At 39.8% G+C, this 19,712-nt stretch overlaps 1 protein-coding gene and 1 pseudogene across 2 annotated transcripts in view; one reads left to right on the top strand and one right to left on the bottom strand.

The window, feature by feature from the left end:
- TNPO3 (transportin 3) overlaps positions 1-19,712 on the bottom strand; it is a 101,869-nt gene that overhangs the window by 62,424 nt on the left and 19,733 nt on the right. For both annotated transcript variants that reach the window (XM_050782518.1, XM_050782519.1), the window contains exons 2-3: positions 2,006-2,206; positions 1,034-1,107 (exon numbers count right to left, since the gene is read on the bottom strand). In XM_050782518.1, coding sequence (XP_050638475.1) covers positions 1,034-1,107; positions 2,006-2,206 — 275 coding nt within the window. The remainder of the gene's footprint in view (positions 1-1,033; positions 1,108-2,005; positions 2,207-19,712) is intronic.
- LOC126949748 (ornithine decarboxylase-like) lies at positions 12,701-14,759 on the top strand (annotated as a pseudogene).

Raw genomic sequence — 19,712 nt, 5'->3', positions numbered from 1 at the left:
AATAAGCTATCCATTCAGGAGGCTGAGGTGGGAGGATCACTTGAGCCCGGTAGGTTGAGGCTGAGGTTGTAGTGAGCCATGACTGTGCCACTGCACTCCAGCCTGGGTGACATAGCAAGACTGTGTCTCAAAAAAAATAAAAATAATTTTTTAAAAAGTTATACAGGCTGGGTGAGGTGGCTCACACTTGTAATCCCAGCACTTTGGGAGGCCTACGTGGGCAGATTACTTGAGGTCAGGAGTTCGAGACCAGCCTGGCCAAACCCCGCCTCTACTGAAAACATAAAAATTAGCTGGGCGTGGTGGCACATGCCTGTAATCTCAGCTACTTGGGATGCTGAGACAGAAGAATCACTTGAACCTGGGAGGCGGAGGTTGCAGTGAGCCGAGATCACACCACTGAACTCCAGCCTGGGCAACAAGAGTGAAACTCCAGCTCAAAATAAAATAAAATAAATAAAAAGTTATCCATAAAAGGCTGTAATGACACACTACATTGTAAGTAAAAAGTACATCTAGACTTTGTTCAAAAATAACTTCCCAACCAAATGCAAGCAAATATCAAGATTATCTTGCCAGGACCCAGAAGGAACGCTTGTTTCAAAGTAGCAAGTTCTGTGTGTCTAAAAAGAATACTGTCCCTCTGATAAACGTGAAACAAACCCCAATTAGTAAGAACATATATTCATAACAACTTCTCATTTAATATACTCTTAAATTCTATATTTTTACGAAACGGCTGTCATGCCAGTTAGTGAGAGTGATCCACAAGGCTTTTAATAAAAGACTTTGCTGCAATTAATTCAAGAAGTGTGTGTTACATAAATTACTAGTCTTTTACAACCCACACAATATATTTCAGTGGTATTTAAAATTTTAGATAAGTTTCACTTAATCTAACAAAGGTTAATAACATAATTCTATGTTAAGAGTTCAGGTAAATAGTCAAATATCTAGCTATTGCCAACAAATTTCTCTGTGTAGGTTAATGGCAATTCCAAATGCTAATATACAGTCAATATAAATTACTTACTTTTCCACCAGTGTTTGCACACATCCCTTCCAGGAAGGCATCTGTAGGGCAAGATCTGCTATTGCTAAAGCCAGCTGAATAAGAGAGAATAAATGAAGACAGATGAACAGAAATAGGGTTACAATAAATATTAATTGGGAAGCAAAGAAATTACATTTCTTCCAAACAATATAACAACTAGACTAACCTCCCCTCCCCCACTTCTCCCAACCTTCAGTTATATGTATCTGATATAAACTCTTCTGGGTTAGCTATAAATTGCTGAAATTTAAGAGTTAACTTTTAAAAATTAAAGAAAAAAAAAACAGAAAAGTCAAACAACAGAATATGGACATTCCTCAAAATATATCAATATTTACTTTTATTTGGCAATACCACAGAACTTCACAGACATATAAATTATACTATGCCAAAGGTCAAAGCTACTAACAAAGTCAGACCTTTGACTCAGTTCTCAAATAATGGATTGCCATTTCCCTTCTCTTTCCATTTCTCATCTTGAAGACTTAAGCAAAAGCCTCCTCTTCAAGGACACTTCTATGCCAGGCAGAGGACACATGTGAGTATGTACTCACAGAAGCTTCCGGTTTTCCTATCTAATGTATTTCCCTGTCCAAGGGGGAAAAGGACAGATACTCTAGTTCAACCTTTCATTCATGAGACCTTTACTAAAGCCAATCAGCCCAGAAAGGATTTCTTAAAAGGCAACTACCTAAACCTCTGACCTAGCATGCCTGTGAAAACACATACTCACCTTAACCACTTCTGGTATTAAGTTAGTTCAAAACCAAATGAACTCTAAGATTAATACAAAAGATTAAAAATTTCATTTTCTATCCACTTACAAGAATACAGCAGTATATCTGTAATGAAGTTAACATTACCTCACATGGCCTAGCAATACCAATTAAAATAATCCTGATAAATTCAAATGGCCATACAAATTTCTCTAATGAGAAGCACAGGATTTACCTGCGTTACAATGACAGGTGACAAGTCTTTCAAGTTCTGGATATGGGTTAGCAATGAGTCCCGTAAAGAGGCATGAGAGTCTGTGGGGAGCTCATAAAATGAGGTCTGAATCTTCATTTTCATGGTCTGTGCAGCAAAATAGCATGATTCCACATCCTGTCGGATCTGTAACAACTGGTCTGAGATCTCCCATGCATGAACCTGAAAGCGTATTAGACAAAGATGTCTTAAAGAAGACTACTTTTCTAATGTTAATGCCACAATCTCAATACTTATATAAACATATTTAGACCAACGTATAAAGAAAAATCTGACAAGCTAAATCACCTAGTAATTCAGCCAACAGTTCAAAATACATTGTTATATGCTCTGTTCAACAAAGTAATTACCTAAAATCTGACTAATTCTAGGAAAGCACGAGAGGTATCAGTTAAATTAATAGATACAATCTTGTTGATTTGAATGACTGTGTAGGTGTCAAGAATATGAAGAAAAATGTCCCAAAAGTCTCCACCAAATAATTTCCACTGTATAATTTCCAGTCCTAATCTATGGTTGGATGTTTCTTCTCTTTTCTTGCTTAAAATAAAGCTTTGTTCACTCTAAGAATTGAATCCAGAAGCTGTTTTAATATATCTATAAATATAAGAATATATTTTATATTGGTCTCAGTAGCCCTACATTTCAATTATTAGTTCCTGATAAAACAGAAGAAAAGCTATCTTGGCTCAAGTAAATATTTCACATCCTTCAATTATTTTCTTTCTTTTTTTGGAGACAGAGTCCCGCTCTGTCACCCAGGCTGGAGTGCAGCGGCACAATCTAGGCTCACTTGCAACCCCTGCCTCCCAGGTTCAAGTGATTCTCCTGCCTCAGCTTTCCGACTAGCTGGGATTACAGATGTGCACCACCACACCCAGCTAATATTTGTATTTTTAGTAGAGGCGAGGTTTCACCATGTTGGCCAGGCTGATCTTGAACTCCTGACCTCAGGTGATCCTCCTGCCTCGGCCTCCCAAAGTGCTGGGATTACAGGCATGAGCCACCGTGCCTGGTCCCTTCAATTATTTTCTGATGAATTACGACTTGGCAAAGTGCTACATATGCTACTGAAATCACTTTCAACGGAAAAATAAACTTATCTACAGACATAATAAAAAGAACCAAAGTATAAAATCTGGTCTCTAGTAGCTAGTCACAATTATAAAGGGGAGCCATATTTTGAAGACAACTTTGTAAACAAAATCATGCAGTAGATTGTAGACAACTAGTTAATTAGTTTAATTCTAATCCAATTCTATGCTAAACAGCCTCTGGAAGACGACTAACATGGACTGGCAATAATGGACTGAAAAAAATTTCAACCTCAATTCAGGAACAGTGTATATTGTAAAGAGAAGGGGTCAATTTCTTATGAAGACAGAGCTCTTCACAAGTAATACATAATCCCTTGTGTATCCTTCAAGATCTTTCCAAAGATAGATATGAAGCAAGTTAAGATATAGAAACAGGTAGAATAAACGGCTTGTACAAGTTCCTAAAGTAAATGGAAAATAAAGACCCTGAATTTCCTAATTACAGATTTACTGACATAAAACTTAGCTTTAGGCTGGGCGTGTGGCTCATGCCTATAATCACAGCACTTTGGGAGACCAAAGGGGGAGGATTGTTTGAGCCCAGAAGTTTTGACACTGGCCTGGGCAACATGACAAGACCCCCGTGCCTCTACAAAAAATTTAAAAAATTAGCTGGGGCCCGGCACAGTGGCTCATGCCTGTAATCTCACCACTTTGGGAGGCAGAGGCAAGCAGATCACCTGAGGTCAGGAGTTCAAGACCAGCCTGGCCAACATGGTGAAACGCTGTCTGTACTAAAAATACAAAAAAATTAGTCGAGTGTGGTGGCACTCTCCTGTAATCCTAGCTACTCAAGAGGCTGAGGCAGGAAAATAGCTTGAACTCAGGAGGCAGAGGTTGCAGTGAGCCGAGATTGCACCACTGTATTCCAGCCTGGGTGACAGAGTGAGACCCTGTCTAAAAAAACTAAAAACTAAAAAATAAAAAATTAGCTGCGCATGGTGGCATGCACCTGTAGTTCCAGCTACCTGGGATGCTGAGGCGAGAGCATTGCTTGAGCCCAGGCAACAGGCACCCTGTTTTTTAAAAAACCACCCCTCCCACCCCCCACCAAAAAACCCCAACATTAGCTTTCGATGAAATAAGGGGTACAAAGTAAGCATGAGGTGTTAACTTCTTTACAGATATAGTATATTTTACTAATTTTTGTACTTTTTAGTCCAAGCATCGCGTCTCAAACGTATTCAACAAAAGTTTAATGAATTAATGTAGTACTAATAGCACCAATTTTCCTTTCTCAAGTAAAAAATCTTCCAAAGTTTTTAGCCATTGATTAACCAGTAATCCAAGCACGCCTATGATTTAATATACCATCAGAATATCTTTACTTTGCTCACATTAATATCTTTTTATTTTTTGAGACAGGGTCTCACTCTGTCACCCAGGCTGGAGTGCAGTGGCACGATCTCAGCTCACTGCAGCCTCGACCTCCTGGGCTCAAGAGATAATCTTGCCTCAGCCCCCTAGTAGTTGGAACTACAGGTGTCTGCTACCACACCCAGCTAATTTTTGTATTTTTTGTACAGATGGGGTTTTACCATGTTGCCCAGGCTGGTCTTGAACTCCTAAACTCAAGCAATCCTCCTGCCTTGGCCTCCCAAAGTGCTGGGATTCCAGGCGTGAGCTACCATGCCTAGCTGATATATTTTTAAATAGCAAAAAGATTCTATGAAGCTTTATACAATCTCCACAAATCCCTCATAAAAACAGAGCATTAGACAGCAACAAAACTAGGTGTTGTCTAGTTATCTCCAAGGGTATCTACAAGAACCCCAAAATATAAGTGGAAAGAGACAAGCCAGTGACATCTGTAAGACCTGTGTAGTTTTAGTCTCAGTAAACGTGGAAGCAGAGGCAAACAACATGGCATCTAATGGACCTAAGAACAGAGAAACACCAAGAACCAACAGAGATTCACTGGAAAGTACAAGGAGCCAATCTGAGGATGGCAGTTGAAAATGGAGAAGGTTGGGCCGGGCGCAGTGGCTCATGCCTGTAATCCCAGCACTTTGGGAGGCCGAGGCACACAGATCACCTGAGGTCAGGAGTTCAAGACCAGTCTGGCCAACATGGTGAAACCCCATCTCTACTAAAATACAAAAATTAGCTGGGCATGGTGGCGGGTGCCTGTAATCCCAGCTATTCTGGAGGCTGAGACAGGAGAATCACTTGAACCCGGGAGACGGTGGTTGCAGTGAGCCGAGATCACACCACTGCACTCGGCCTGGGCGGCTGAGTGAGACTCCGTCTCAAAAAAAAAAAGAAAATGGAGGAGGTTTTACCCAATCCAATAGCCAGTGAGTATAAGTGTGAAGGGGATGCCAATAGTTTAGCCTTTATAAAACCTTGAAACCAAACAATGAGGAAAAGACCCCAACTGAGGAAAAACTCCTGTGAAAAAAACTCAAAATAATATAGGACAAGTATAATAGAAATGAAGGAAGAAAAGGTTGAAAGTATTATCCTTAATCAAACCTTCTTCTAGAAATTCAGAAAAACTAATTTCACAGAAAATAAGCAACTGAGGTCAAATGTCATACATGGCTGAAAGAGAAAATAAGCAGAGTAACACCTTATGAGGAAAGAAGACCAGAAAAACAGGTTTAAAAACCTAGCCTATTATTTCAAAATGAGCTAAACAACGTTAAGAAAATGATACAAGATACGGAAGAACAGAATTGGGAAGGAAAATTTCAGAAATGCGGTAAAAATCTCAGAAAAAAAACAAATTAAAGAAGAAAATCCCTTCAGAGATGAAGACTAGGAGGAATTTCACTGTGACTAAACACATCAGATAATGTCTTAAGAGAAACACATGGAGTTTTCAAAATAAAAAAAAAATTTTAAAGATTCAAGAGGAAATGACAAATATTGAACAGAGACAAAGATCTAACATCTAGACAACAGAGATCTCTGAAGAAGAAAATCAAAACAAGGAAACGGAACAATTATCAAAAACTGTAATTCAAGAAAATGTTCCTAGTTGGGCAAGGCAGTTTACGCCTATAATCCCAGCATTTTAGGAGGCGGAGGTGGGAGGCTTGACGCCAGGAGTTTGGGACCAGCCTGAGCAACATAGCAAGATACTGCCTCTACAAAAATTTAAAAAATTAGCTGGGTGTGGTGGTGTGTGCCTGTAGTCCTAATTACTAAGGAGGCTGAGGAGGAAGAATCATTTGAGCCCAGGAGTTTGAGGTTACAGTGCGCTATGATCCTGCTACTAATTTTTTTTTAATTTAAAAAATTTGGTATCAAAGTTATCAAAAGAGGAAGGGTAAATAAATGAATATAATCCCATCACTACACTCCAGCCTGGGTGACAGAGCAAGACCCCATCTCTTAAAAAAAAAAAAAAAAAAACAGAAAAGGTTTCTGAAATGTTGGGTGGTAAGAGAGAAAGACATAGAACTATACATTGAAAGAGTATATCATATACCTAAAAATACCAACCCAGAATAACCAATACTGAGACATAATCTGGTAAAATTAATATACTTAAAGAAAAAGAATAAAATAATTTGGACATCTATATAAAAACAGCAAATGATTTACAAGGGAAAAAATTAGATTATCATCTACTTTGACTTGAACACTTCATGGCAGAAGAAAATGAAAGAACATGGTAAAGACATGCTAAGAAAGAAAATGTGACAAAGATTTTATGTCAAGTCAAACTGATTTTCAATTATAAAGGCCAGAAACTGTTACTTGCAAGAATGTAGATATTATTCCTAAAAGCCCTTCCTAAACAATCTGCTTAAAAAAAAAAAAAAAAAAAAAAAGAGCTTTGGACAATCAAACTGATTAGAGAGAACAAGGCATCAATGTAAGGACTGGGGGTGAATATTAACCATAGTTTATTACAACAATTACGAATAAATGAAGGTCAAAAGAGAAATGGTATGTAATGATTACAAGCTATGTATAGACACAGTGTGGAAGAAAGGGGAGAGCACATGCAAAACTACGCTTGTTTTCAGTGTACATACTGATGGTAGTAGTGTTAGCATTGTTAGTCTGAGGCTACTGACTAGGCTAATGTGGGACAGAGCTACTGAGTAATTATGAGATATTCTATCACCGTCTGTGTCCCTCACAACCTGGATTCTCAGTATGGAAGAAAAGAAGTGCAGACAAAAAGGCTTAAGTTAAAAACTTTATAATGCTGTAGTTGAAAAGGCAATATAAATTCATGAGGTATTTTACCTTTAAGTACTTATACCCACTATTTATATACCTACTTTTCTACATATGTATACACACACATAGATAATTTATATATCCTATATAGATATATAAAATATATACAATTCCCTAGCTCTATCCACTGAAAGCCCTAAACATACTGTCCAACTCAGTAACAAGTTGCATCCCTAGCGCCTACACTGTAGCCTTTAAATTCAATTTCCCACTAAAAGATACCAATATTAAATATACAAGATAGGCCCATGATACATCTTGTCATACTAGAAAGGACAGAAGACAATAAGACTACTAGAGTCATTTCAAAAGTACTGAGGAGCCAAGGAGGCAACCAGCTGGCCAGAGATAGGACAATTTTGGATTCAGCAAGGGATACAAGGAAAAAACAAACTGTCCACCACAGGCCATTTTTGGTAACAATTACAAGCAGATATAAACTCATTATCTTACAAGGGAAAAAAATCATGTATTTATCTTGGTTTTCCTATATAAACTGTACTCCTAAGTAACCTAACAGATGAGAAGAGTCTCTTTATAGAAGTATTACAATGGCAAAAACCACAATTACTTTGGCACTAACCTAACAGCATGTAAGTAAAGAAATAACAGATTTAGAATATTAACACTTCACAACCCACAATTAATGGATTAAGCACTGAACAATAACAGCTAGTTACATCACACACAAAAAAGAATAAGGTGGATTAAAGATAGCTGTGAATATAATGCTAATCCTACACTGAAAGGTAGAATCTACATGCCTTTGAATCTGCACTGGCCTTGATACCTTGCATAACTGACAGAATATGGCAGGAAGTGACATTCTGGAACTTTCAAGGTTAAGTCAAAGGAATCTTTGGAGCTTCTGCCTTGGTATCCTGAACACTACTCTGAGGAAAGCCACTGCCTGTAAAAACTTAAGACTACTCTGCTGGAGAGAACGTGGTAGAGCCCTGAGACTACATGGAAAGCTAGAGGGGCCCAACTGAATCCAGGCTTCCAGTCATTCCCACCAGACTGTCAGGCATGTAAATGAAGCCATCTTAGAACCTCCAGACAAGCTCAGCCACCAAATGGATGAAACCCGAAGGAGCACAATCAGGATCCCGGATGCTGATTTGAGCCCGCTCAAATTCCTGATCAACAAAGTTATGAGATACAATAAAATGGTTTTTATTTCAAATCACTTAAGTTTTGGGGTAATCTGCTTCATCGTGGTAAACAATCAGAACCACCAGAAAACCAAACACTTATGTGCCTCTTGATGAAAGGAGATACCAAAATAACAAGGGAATCAAATCTGTGCCTCATTGAGCCTCTAGATCCAGCAGCTAATTTGCAGGAAAAACAAAGGAGAGTAGAACTGAATCATGACAATAAAATCAGCAAAATCCACTGTGGGAAACTCTACAGGTCAAATGGCCCTGATAGTTCAACAGATAAATAATCTACAGAGGCCAGGTGTTGTGGCTCACGCCTGTAGCCCCAGCACTCTGTGAGGCCAAAGCAGGCGGATCGCTTGAGGCCAGGAGTTTGAGACCAGCCTGGGTAACAAGCAAGACCCTGTCTCTAGGAAAAATTTTTGAAAAATTTGCCATGTGTGGTGGCATGCCCCTTAGTCCCAGCTACTCGGGAGTCTGAGGGCAAGGATCCCTTGAGCCCAGGAGTTTAAGGCTGCAGTGAGCATTGATCACACTTCGCACTCCAGCCTGGGCTACAGAGCAAGACTCTGTCTAAAAAAAAAAAAAAAAAAAAAATTAACAGAGAGAGAACCTGCAGATTAAGACACTCAGAAAACATATTAAAAAACAGGCCGGGCACGGTGGCTCACACCTGTAATCCCTGCACTTTGGGAGGCCAAGGCGGGTGGATCACCTGAGGTCAGAAATTCGAGACCTGCCTGGCCAACACGATGAAACCCCATCTCTACTAAATATACAAAAAATTAGCTGGGCATGGTGGCAGGTGCCTGTAATCCCAGTTACTCAGGAGGCTGAGGCAGGAGAACTGCTTGAACCCAGGAGGCGGAGATTGCAGTAAGCCAAGATTGCACCACTGCACTCCAGCCTGGGCAACAACAGCAAAACTCCGGCTCAAAAAAAAAAAAAAAAAAAAAAAAAACAAGAAGAACCAGCTGGACCCACTAAGCCACTAAGTATAAAACCATAAAGAAACACAAAAGATTATTATAAAAGGACAGTGGTTACCTCTATGGGGGAGGAAAGTAGTTATGTCAAATGGTACAAGAATAGCTTCTGGAGTGGAATGGCCAGTAAAGTTCTATTTCTTTTCTTTTCTTTTTTTATAAAAATGGGACAGGGTCTCGCTATGTTATCCAGGCTGGTCTCAAACTTCTGGGTTCAAGCAATCTTCTTGCCTCGGTCTCCCAAAGTGCCAGGATTACAGGTTTGAACCACTGTGCTCAAAGTTCTATTTCTTGACTTAGGTGGTGGTTACAAGGACATCCGTATATAGTAATTCACTAAGCTACACATTTGCATTGTGTTTCTGTGTTTACATTTAGAAAACAAAACAGAACAACAATAAAAACCCCAATGTAGGCTGGGCGCAGTGGCTCACACCTGTAATCCCAGCAGTTTGGGAGAACGAGACTGGTGTATCACCTGAGGTCAGGAGTTCTAGACCAGCCTGGCCAACATGGTGAAACCCCATCTCTGCTAAAAATACAAAAATTAGCCAGGCGTGGTGGTGTGTGCCTGTAGTCCCAGCTACCCAGGAGGCTGAGGCAGGAGAATTGCTTGAACCCAGGGGGCGGAGGTTGCAGTGAGCCAAGATTGCACCATTGCACTCCAGCGTGGGCAGCAGAGTGAGACTCTGTCTCAAAACAAACAAACAAACAAAAAAATCTTTTTCCCAAATGAAATCCACCTGTCAACCCACCAGGGTCAAGACCCTTGGGGAAAAAATTGCTTGTGCAGTGCCACATTGTGCAGAAACTAAACGATAGAAACTAGCAGAAAACACCAACCGTATCATCCTCAATTATCTGTACTTCTGACTTTAAACATTTCTATCTCCTTAAAAGTAGAGACCTCAAAAATGAAGGGCAGAAGCAAAACAAAACAAAACAAAACAATTACTTACCCCCTGGCAAACCAGTAATCTTAGAGGTAGAGATGCAAAACTGGTTAACTTGGAGGGTAGGGATGCACAGGAAATTTATTTTTCAAGCACCTTTGATGATGATTGATTTTTTTTTTTTTTTTTTGAGAAGGAATTTCGCTCTTGTTGGCCAAGCTGGAGTACAATGGCACAATCTCAGCTCACTGCAACCTCCGCCTCTCAGGTTCAAGAGATTCTCCTGCCTCAGCCTCCCAAGTAGCTGGGATTACAGGCATGTGCCACCACACCCAGCTAATTTTTGTATTTATAGTAGAGACGGGGTTTCACCATGTTGGCCAGGCTGGTCTCAAACTCCTGACTTCAGGTGATCTGCCTGCTTTGGTCTCCCAAAGTTCTGGGATTACAGGCATGAGCCACTGCACCCGGCTGTTTGATTATTTTTAAAATGTCTTTTGTAATTACCTTTTTATTAAAAATAACTTGTACTTTATATTCAATTTTTTTAAAAGTGATACAGATCTTGTAAATTTTTTTTGACAGGGCCTCTCTCTGTCACTCAGGCTGGAGGGCAGTGGCACCATCACAGCTCACTGTAGCCTCAAATTCTTGGGCTCAAGTGATCTGCCTACCTTAGCCTCCTGCATAGCTGGGACTACAGGCATACATCACGGCACCCAGCTAATTTTTTTTTTTTTTTTTTTTTTTGTAGAGCCAGGTCTTGCTATAATGTCTAAGTTGGTCTCAAACTCCTGGGCTTGCCTGCCTCAGCCTCCCAAAGTGCTAGGATTACTGGCATGAACAATCACATCTGGCCTGTAAGACTTTTTTCTATAAAATTTGTTTAGAAAAGGTAGCAAAGCTTTTTAACAACACATAGGAGTTAGTTTCATGTCCATATGCTCCCTAAACAATAATGCTACCTCTCTCATAACATTTATCAGGTGTTTCAACTTTGGTTATAACAGACCATCTGGTATTATTACACCAATTCATAAACCACCAGAAAAGATTCACTAAGACCAGGCGCAGTGGCTCAAGCCTGCAATCCCAGCACTTTGGGAGGCCGAGGCAGGCAGATCACTTGAGGTCAGGAGTTCGAGACTAACCCGGCTAATATGGTGAAACCCCATTTCTACTAAAACTACAAAAATTAGCCTGGTGTGATGGCACGCACCTGTAATCCCAGCTACTCAGGAGGCTGAGGCAGGAGAATCGCTTGAACCCAGGAGGTGGATGTTGCAGTGAGCCAAGAACACGCTACTGCACTTCAACCTGGGCAACAGAGCAAGACTTGGTCTCAAAAAAAAAAAAAGAAAAAAAAATTCACTAAATACTCCCGACAAAGAACGTTTTTAAAGACACCAACGCTAAAATATGAGGCCACAGATCCCAGAGAGAAGGGAATGGAAGAGCATAGAGTTCAGTTCACTCTTCGGCTCCACTTTTCCCCTCATGGCATTTGCCAATTTGAAAGTGGAAGACACGAGGCTAAGAAGCTGAAGATCTCTGGACATTCTCACAAGACTGGGGAAATCAAAACTGGAATTCAGAGATATCGAAGAGGAGCCCTGGTAAATACTCCAAACTCTCGAGTTGGGACCCAGTGACAGAAACAAGAAATATACCACTCCTTAAAAAGACTGATACGTTAGGCCACAAAGTAAGTCTTAATAAATTTTCAAAGACTGAAATCATACAAAATATCTTTTCTGATCACAATTAAATAAAACTAGGAGTCAACAGCAAAAGGGAAACTAGAAATTTCCCAAATATGTGGAAATTAAACAACATACTCTTAAAAAAACCAATGGGTCAAGGAAGGGAAATCAGAAAACATCTTCAGACAAATGAAGATGTTTCTTGACTTGGGTGGTGGCTAAAAGGACATCCGCATATAGTAACTCACTAAGTTATACATTTGTATTGTGTTTCTGTGTTTATGTTTAGAAAATAAAACAGAACAAAAACCCCAATGTTGCATATTAAACTGAACTAGTATAAAATCTAGTATAAAACTGAACTAAACTGAACTAGCATAAAAAACACAACATACCAAAATGTATGGGATGCAACAAAAACTGTGCTGAGAAATAAAATGTATAACTGTATATGCTTACATTAAAAAAGAAAAAAAGGACTCAAGTCAACAACCTAATTTTATACCTTAAGGAACCAGAAAAAGAACAAACTAAATCCAAAGCTAGCAGAAAGAAGGAACTAATAAAGATTTATGGCAAAGATTAACAAAAGAGAGGATAGGAAAATCAAGGGGATGCTACAAAAAGATCAACAAGGTCAGTCCCGGCAGCCGCAGTCACTGGCCGCCCCTCTGCCAACAGCTCCAGCGCTACCTTGGGCCAGCATCTCTGGCGAGCAGAAGCAAGGCACTGACAGGCACAGCAGAGAGGTCCTGTAGCTCTGGCTCAGAGAGCAGCATCTTCACTTTCCGTGGTACCCAGGTGTTCTGAGAATGTTTCCACTGCTGCTCTGAGGGCACAAGAGGCAGGATTTGGAATTCCTGGAGAACTGTCTTTGTGAGAATCTGGAAATATTTCTTTCAATTCCATCTCTTAGTTTTCCATTTTGTGTTTCAGAGGAACATCAAGAAACCATGAAAAGTTTAGTAATGAAGAGTTTCACTGCCACTCACTTCCTTGATGAAGGTTTTACTGCCAAGGACATTCTGGACCAAAAATTTAATGAATTTTCTTCTGATGATGATTAGGATGGCTTCTATGTCATGGACCTTAGAGACATTCTAAAGATATATCTAAGATGGTTAAAAACTCTTCCTCATGTCACCCCCTTTCATGGAGTCAAACATAATGATAGCAGAGCCATCATGAAGACTCTCACTGCCATTGGGACAGGATTTGACTGTGCTAGCAAGGCTGAAATACAATTGGTGCAGATTCTGGGGATGCCCCCAAAAGAGGTTTATCTATGCAAATTCTTGTAAACAAATGTCTCAAATTAAGTACACTGCCGATAATGGAGTCCAGATGATGATTTTCGGTAATAAGGTCAAGTTGATGTCAGTTGCCAGAACACACTCAAAGCAGAGTTGGTTTTTAAGATTGCAAATGATGATTCCAAAGCAGTCCGTCACCTCAGTGTTAAATCTGGTGCCAAGCTCAAAGCCAGCAGGCTTCTTCTGGAATGGGCAAAAGAGCTAAATATTGATGTCACTGGTGTCAGCTTCCATGTAGGAAGTAGCTGTACCAATCCTGAGACCTTTATGCAGGTAGCCTCCAATGTCCACTGTGTCTTTGACACAGGAGTTGAGTTTGGTTTCAGTATGTAACTGCTTGATACTAGCAGTTGCTTTCCTGGATCTGAGGATGTGAGGCTTAAATCTGAAGTATTACCAGTGTAATCAACCCAGCATAGGACAAGTATTTTCCACCAGACTCTAGAGTGAGAGTCACAGCTAAGCCAGGCAGATATTTCATGTGGCATCAGCTTCATTGCCAAAAATATCATATTAAAAGAACAGACAGGGCCAGGCACGGTGGCTCACGCCTGTAATCCCAGTACTTTGGGAGGCCGAGGTGGGCAGATCATGAGGTCAGATCGAGACCATCCTGGAGGCAGGCAGATCACGAGGTCAGGAGATCGAGACCATCCTGGCTAACACGGTGAAACCCCATCTCTACTAAAAAAAAATACAAAAAATTAGCCGGGTGTGGTGGCGGGTGCCTTAGTCCCAGCTACTTGGGAGGTTGAGGCAGAAGAATGGCGTGAACCCAGGAGGCAGAGCTTACAGTGAGCCAAGATCACGCCACTGCACTCCAGCCTGGGTGACAGAGCGAGACTCTGTCTCAAAAAGAAAAAAAAAAAAAAAAAAGGACAGGCTCTGATAAGGAAGATGAGTCAAGTGAACAGACCTTTAGGTATTATATGAATGATGAAGTATATGGATCATTTCATCAATCCTTTATGATCATGCACATGTAAAGCCCCTGCTGCAAAAGAGACCGACATCAGTGAGAAGTATTATTCATCCAGCATATGGGAAGAACATGTGATGGCCTTGATCAGATTGTTGAGCAGTGTGATCTGCCCAAAATATATGTAGGTAATTGGATGCTCTTTAAAAACATGGGCACTGACACTGTTGCTGCTACTTCTACTTTCACTGGATTCCAGAGGCCAACAATCTACATGTGATGTCAGGACCAGCATCGAAACTCATGCAGCAAATCTAGAACCACGACCTCCCACCCCAGATAGAGGAACAGGACATTAGCACCCTGCCTGTGACTTGTGCTTGGGCAAATGGAATGAAACATCACTCAGCAACCTGTGCTTCCACTAGTATTAATATGTAGATATCACTCTCGTTGTTGTTAACTATGAGTCCTGCTTGAATTAAGGGATTTCATAAGAGTTGGGTTCGCATGGATGGGGCAAGATGGAAGACCAGTATATGGGTCACACATTATTTGTGTTCCTATGGGAACTATTTAAATATTTGTTTTATATGGATTTTTATTCACTTTTCGTAACAGTTGGGTTCGCATGGATGTGACAATATGGAAGACTAGGATATAGTTCACACATTATTTATGTTCCTATGGAAACTATTTAAATATTTGTTTTATAAGGATTTTTATTCACTTTTCAGATATGGTACTCAAGAGTGCCCCTCGGCTGCTAAGCAAGCATCTGTAGCTTGTACAATGGAATGGGCCATAGTGTTGTGACTTGTTTTTAAAGTATTTCAAAATTAACAACAACAAAAAAATTGACAAAGCTTAAGCTAGATTAAGAAATAAGAGAGAGCTGGGCGCAGTGGCTCATGCCTGTTAATCCCAGCTCTTTGGGAGGCCAAGGCGGGCAGATCACTTCAGATCAGGAGTTCAAGACCAGCCTGGTGAAATCCTGTCTCTACTAAAAATACACACACACACACACACTCACACACATACACACACACAAAATCAGCCAGGCCTGATAGCAGCTGCCTGTAGTCCCAGCTACTTGGGAGGCTAAGGCATGAGAATCGCTTGAACCCGGGAGGCAGAGGTTGCAGTGAGCCGAGATCATGCCACGGCACTCTAGCCTGGGCGACAGAGTGAGGTTCTATGTCAAAAAAAAAGAAAGAAAGAAAGAAATAAGAGAGAGGATTTAAATAATCAGAAATGAAAGTCAGGAGATTACTACCAATTTTACAGAAATAAAAAGGGTTATAAAAAGTATTATGAACTGCAAGTGAACATATTGAATAACTTACATGAAATAAACAATTCCTAGAAACATAACCTACCAAGACTAAATCATGAAGAAATAGAAAATCTGAATAGACCTATAACTTGTAAAGAGATTAAATCAGTAATGAAAAACTTCCCAATGAAGAAAAGCCCAGGAACAAATGGCTTTACTGGTGAATTCTACAAAACATGTAAAGAAATAACATTAATCCTTTTCAAACTCTTTCCAAAAACTGAAAAGAACACTTCCTACTCATTCTATGAAACCAGCATTATTCTGACACCAAAGCTAGAAGAAGAAACAAGAAAATTACAGACTAATAACATCTGTTATGAATAGTAATGCAAAAACCCTTAATAAAATACTAACAAATGGAACTCAATAGCATATTTTTTTCTCAATTTTTAAATTTTTATTTTCAAAATTTCATATTTAGAGATGGGTGTTGCTATGTTGCCCAGATGGGTTTCGAGCTCCTGGCCTTAAGCAATCCTCCTGCCTCAACCTCCCAAATAGGTCAGAGTACAGGCATGAGCCATCATGCCTGGCTTTTCAACAGCATATTGAAGGGATTATACATCATCATCAAGTGGGATTTATACCTGGAATGCAAGGATGGTTCAACATATGAAAATCAAAGTAATCCACCACATTAACAGAATGAAGGTCATCTCAATTTATGCAAAAAAAGCATCTGACAGACTTTGACACCCTTTCATGACAAAGACACTCAACAAACCAGGAAGGAAACAACTTCAACATAATAAAGGCCATATATGCAAAAATCAACAGCTAACATCATACAACAGTGAAGACAAAAAGCTTTTCTAACAGGAACAAGACTAGGATGTCTACTGTTGCCACTTCTATTCAACATAGTGTTCGAAGTTCTAGCCAGAGCAATTAGGCAAGAAAAACAAAAGTCATCTAAATTGAAAGGAAGAAATAAAATAATCTCTGGTCACGTATAATGTAAGAGCATTCTACATGATCTTACATGTAGAAAACCCAAAAGATTCCATAAGAAGACTGTTAGACTTAATAAATGAATTTGGCAAAGTTGCAGATCACAAAATTAACAGATTAAAATTAGTTGCTTCTACATACTCACAATGAAAAATCTGAAAAGAAACAATTCCATTTACAACAGAATAAAAAAGAATAAAATACTCAGGAATAAGCTTAACCAAGGAGACAAAAGACTTGTATACTGAAAATTACAAAACATTGCTGAAAGAAATTAAAGATGACACCAATAAATGAAAGACATCTCATGTTCATGGACTGGAAGACTTAATATTGTTAAGATTTCAGTACTACCCAATGCAATCTACAGATTCAATGTAACCTTCACCAAAATCTCAGTGATGTTTTCTGCAGAAAATGGAATTGTTTCCTTCATATGGAATCTCAAGAGACCCCAAAGAGCCAAAAAAATCTTAAAAAAGAATAATATTGGAGGTCTCATACTTCTAATTTCAACACTTATTACAAAGCCATAGTAATCAAAACAGTATGATACTAGCATAAAGACAGACACACAGACCAATATAATGGAATAGACCCAGAAATAAACTCTCCTGTAAAGGATTCAAATGATCTTTGACAAGGGTGCCAAGACTACACAATGGTGCTAGGAAAACTGAATATTCACATGAAAAAGAACAAAGTTAGTCCCTTACATCACATATAAAAGTTAACTCAAAAAGGACTAAAGACCTAAACGTAAGACCTGAAACTATAAAACTCTTAGAAGAAAGCCTAGGGGAAAAGTTTCATAATCATTGCAATTGACAATGATTTCTTGGATGGCATTTCTGGAATAAATATTTCTCCCAAGAAGATACACAAATGGTTAACAGGCATATGAAAAGATGCTCAACATCACCAACCATAGGGAAAGGCAAATCAAAGCCACAACGAAATATTACCTCACACCCAACAGAATGACCACTATCCAAAAAAACAAAGCAAAAAACCTCAGAAAATAATAAGTGTTAACAAGGATGTGGAAAAATTGGAACCTTTGCATCACTGGTGGGAATGGGGATGGAGGCTCCCAAAAAATTAAAAATAGAACTACCATATGTTCCAAAAATCCCAGTTCTATCTATATATCTAAAAGAACTGAATATAAAATCTCAAACAGGGCCAGGCACACTGGCTCACACCTGTAATCCCAGCACTTTGGGAGGCGGGTGATCACTTGAGGCCAGGAGTTCAAGACCAGCCTGGCCAACATGGCAAAACCCCATCTCTACCAAAAATACAAAAATTAGCCAGACATGGTGGCACACAACTGTTAATCCCAGCTACTTGGGAGGCTGAGGCATGAGAACCACTTGAACTCAGGAGGCAGAGATTATAGTGAACCATGATCATGCCACTGCACTCCAGCCTGGGCAACAGAGCTAAACTCAAAAAAAAAAAAAAAAAGATCTCCAATAGATAAGATATTTGCACACCCATGTCCAACTGCAGCCAAATGCAGCATTATTCACAATAACCAAGAGACAGAAGCAACCTAAATGCCCATCTATGGATAAATGGATAAACAAATGTATATATATGCAGTGGAATGTTACTAAGCCTTCAAAAGAAGGAAATTCTGACACACACTACAACATGGATGAACCTCAAGGACATTACACTAAGTGAAAATACATTTATCACTAAAAGATAAATACTGAATGATTCTAACTTACATAAGATATCTAAAGTAGCAAGACTCATAGAAACAGAAAGTAGGCCAGGCCCAGGGGCTCATGCCTGTAATCCCAACACTTTGGGAAACTGAGGCAGGAAGACTGCTTGAGCCCTAGGAGTTCAGGACCAGTCTGGGCAACAAGGTGAAATTAGCTTGGCATGATGGCGTGTCTGTAGTCCCAGCTACTGGGGGGTGTGGGCAGGAATGCTGAGGTGGGAGTATCGCTTGAGCCCAGGATGCAGAGGTTGCGGTGAGCCATGATCACGCCACTGCAATCCAGCCTGGACGACAGAGCAAGACCCTGTCTAGGAAAACAAAACAAAAAAAAGGTTGAAACACAGTTTAGAATCTGCTCAATTCCTTTTTGAATTTCAAAGAGATCTGTTCCTGTCATAAAGACCTGCCAGATGCAAAAGAAAATCATTTCAGGAAGAAAACATCATTTATCTCTTCAACTTTTCTTAAACAACATATCAAGCATCTGTCAAACAAAAGCAAAGCCAGGCCAGGAACACTGGCTCACACCTATAACCCTAGCGCTTTGGGAAGCTGAGGTGGAAGGATCACTTGAAGCCAGGAGCTTAAGACCAACCTGGGCAACAAAGTGAGACCTCATCTCCACACAAAAAAGCAAGAAAAAAATAAATTAACCAGATGTGGTGGTACATGCTTGTAATATCAGCTACTTCGGAGGCTGTGGTGGAAGTTCCATTTATTTGAGCCCAGGAGGTCAAGGCTGCAGTGAGCTGTGATCACACCACTGCACTCTAGCCTAGGTGACAGAGCGAGACCACGTCTGCGGGGGAGAAAACAAAACCAAGTGACAACAACTAGAAAGAAACAGACAATAGAAAGTAACCATTATCTAGATAATGAACTATCAAAGACTAAAATAACTGATGTCTTAACCAAAGTAATAAAACATCACCAATAGCTTTTATGTGACTCCTGATGTGATTCAGTAAAAACGACAAATTATCGTCTATGCAGTATTCTTCCAAAAAAGGTTTGACCTAAATGCAATCATAAGAAAAGAACCAGACAAATCTAAATAGCGAGGCATACGAAAAACTAAGACAAAATGGCCCACTCTGGATTTGTGTGGGGTGTGTGTGTTTTTTTTTCTTTTTTTTTTTTTTTTTTTTTTTTTGAGATGGAATCTCACTCTGTCACCTATGCTGGAATGCAGTGGTGTGATCTCGGCTCACTGCAACCACTGCCTCCCAGGTTCAAGCGATTCTCCTGCCTCAGCCTCCCGAGTAGCTGGGACTCCAGGCGTCTGCCACCACACCCGGCTAATTTTGTATTTTTAAGAGAGACGGGGGTTTCACCATATTGGCCAAGCTGGTCTTGAACTCCTGAC

Source organism: Macaca thibetana, chromosome 3 (genome assembly GCF_024542745.1).
Source record: "Macaca thibetana thibetana isolate TM-01 chromosome 3, ASM2454274v1, whole genome shotgun sequence".
Taxonomy (NCBI): Eukaryota; Metazoa; Chordata; class Mammalia; order Primates; family Cercopithecidae; genus Macaca; species Macaca thibetana.
Note: the sequence above shows the minus strand (reverse complement) of the source record. Positions and strands in the feature narration are given on the sequence as shown.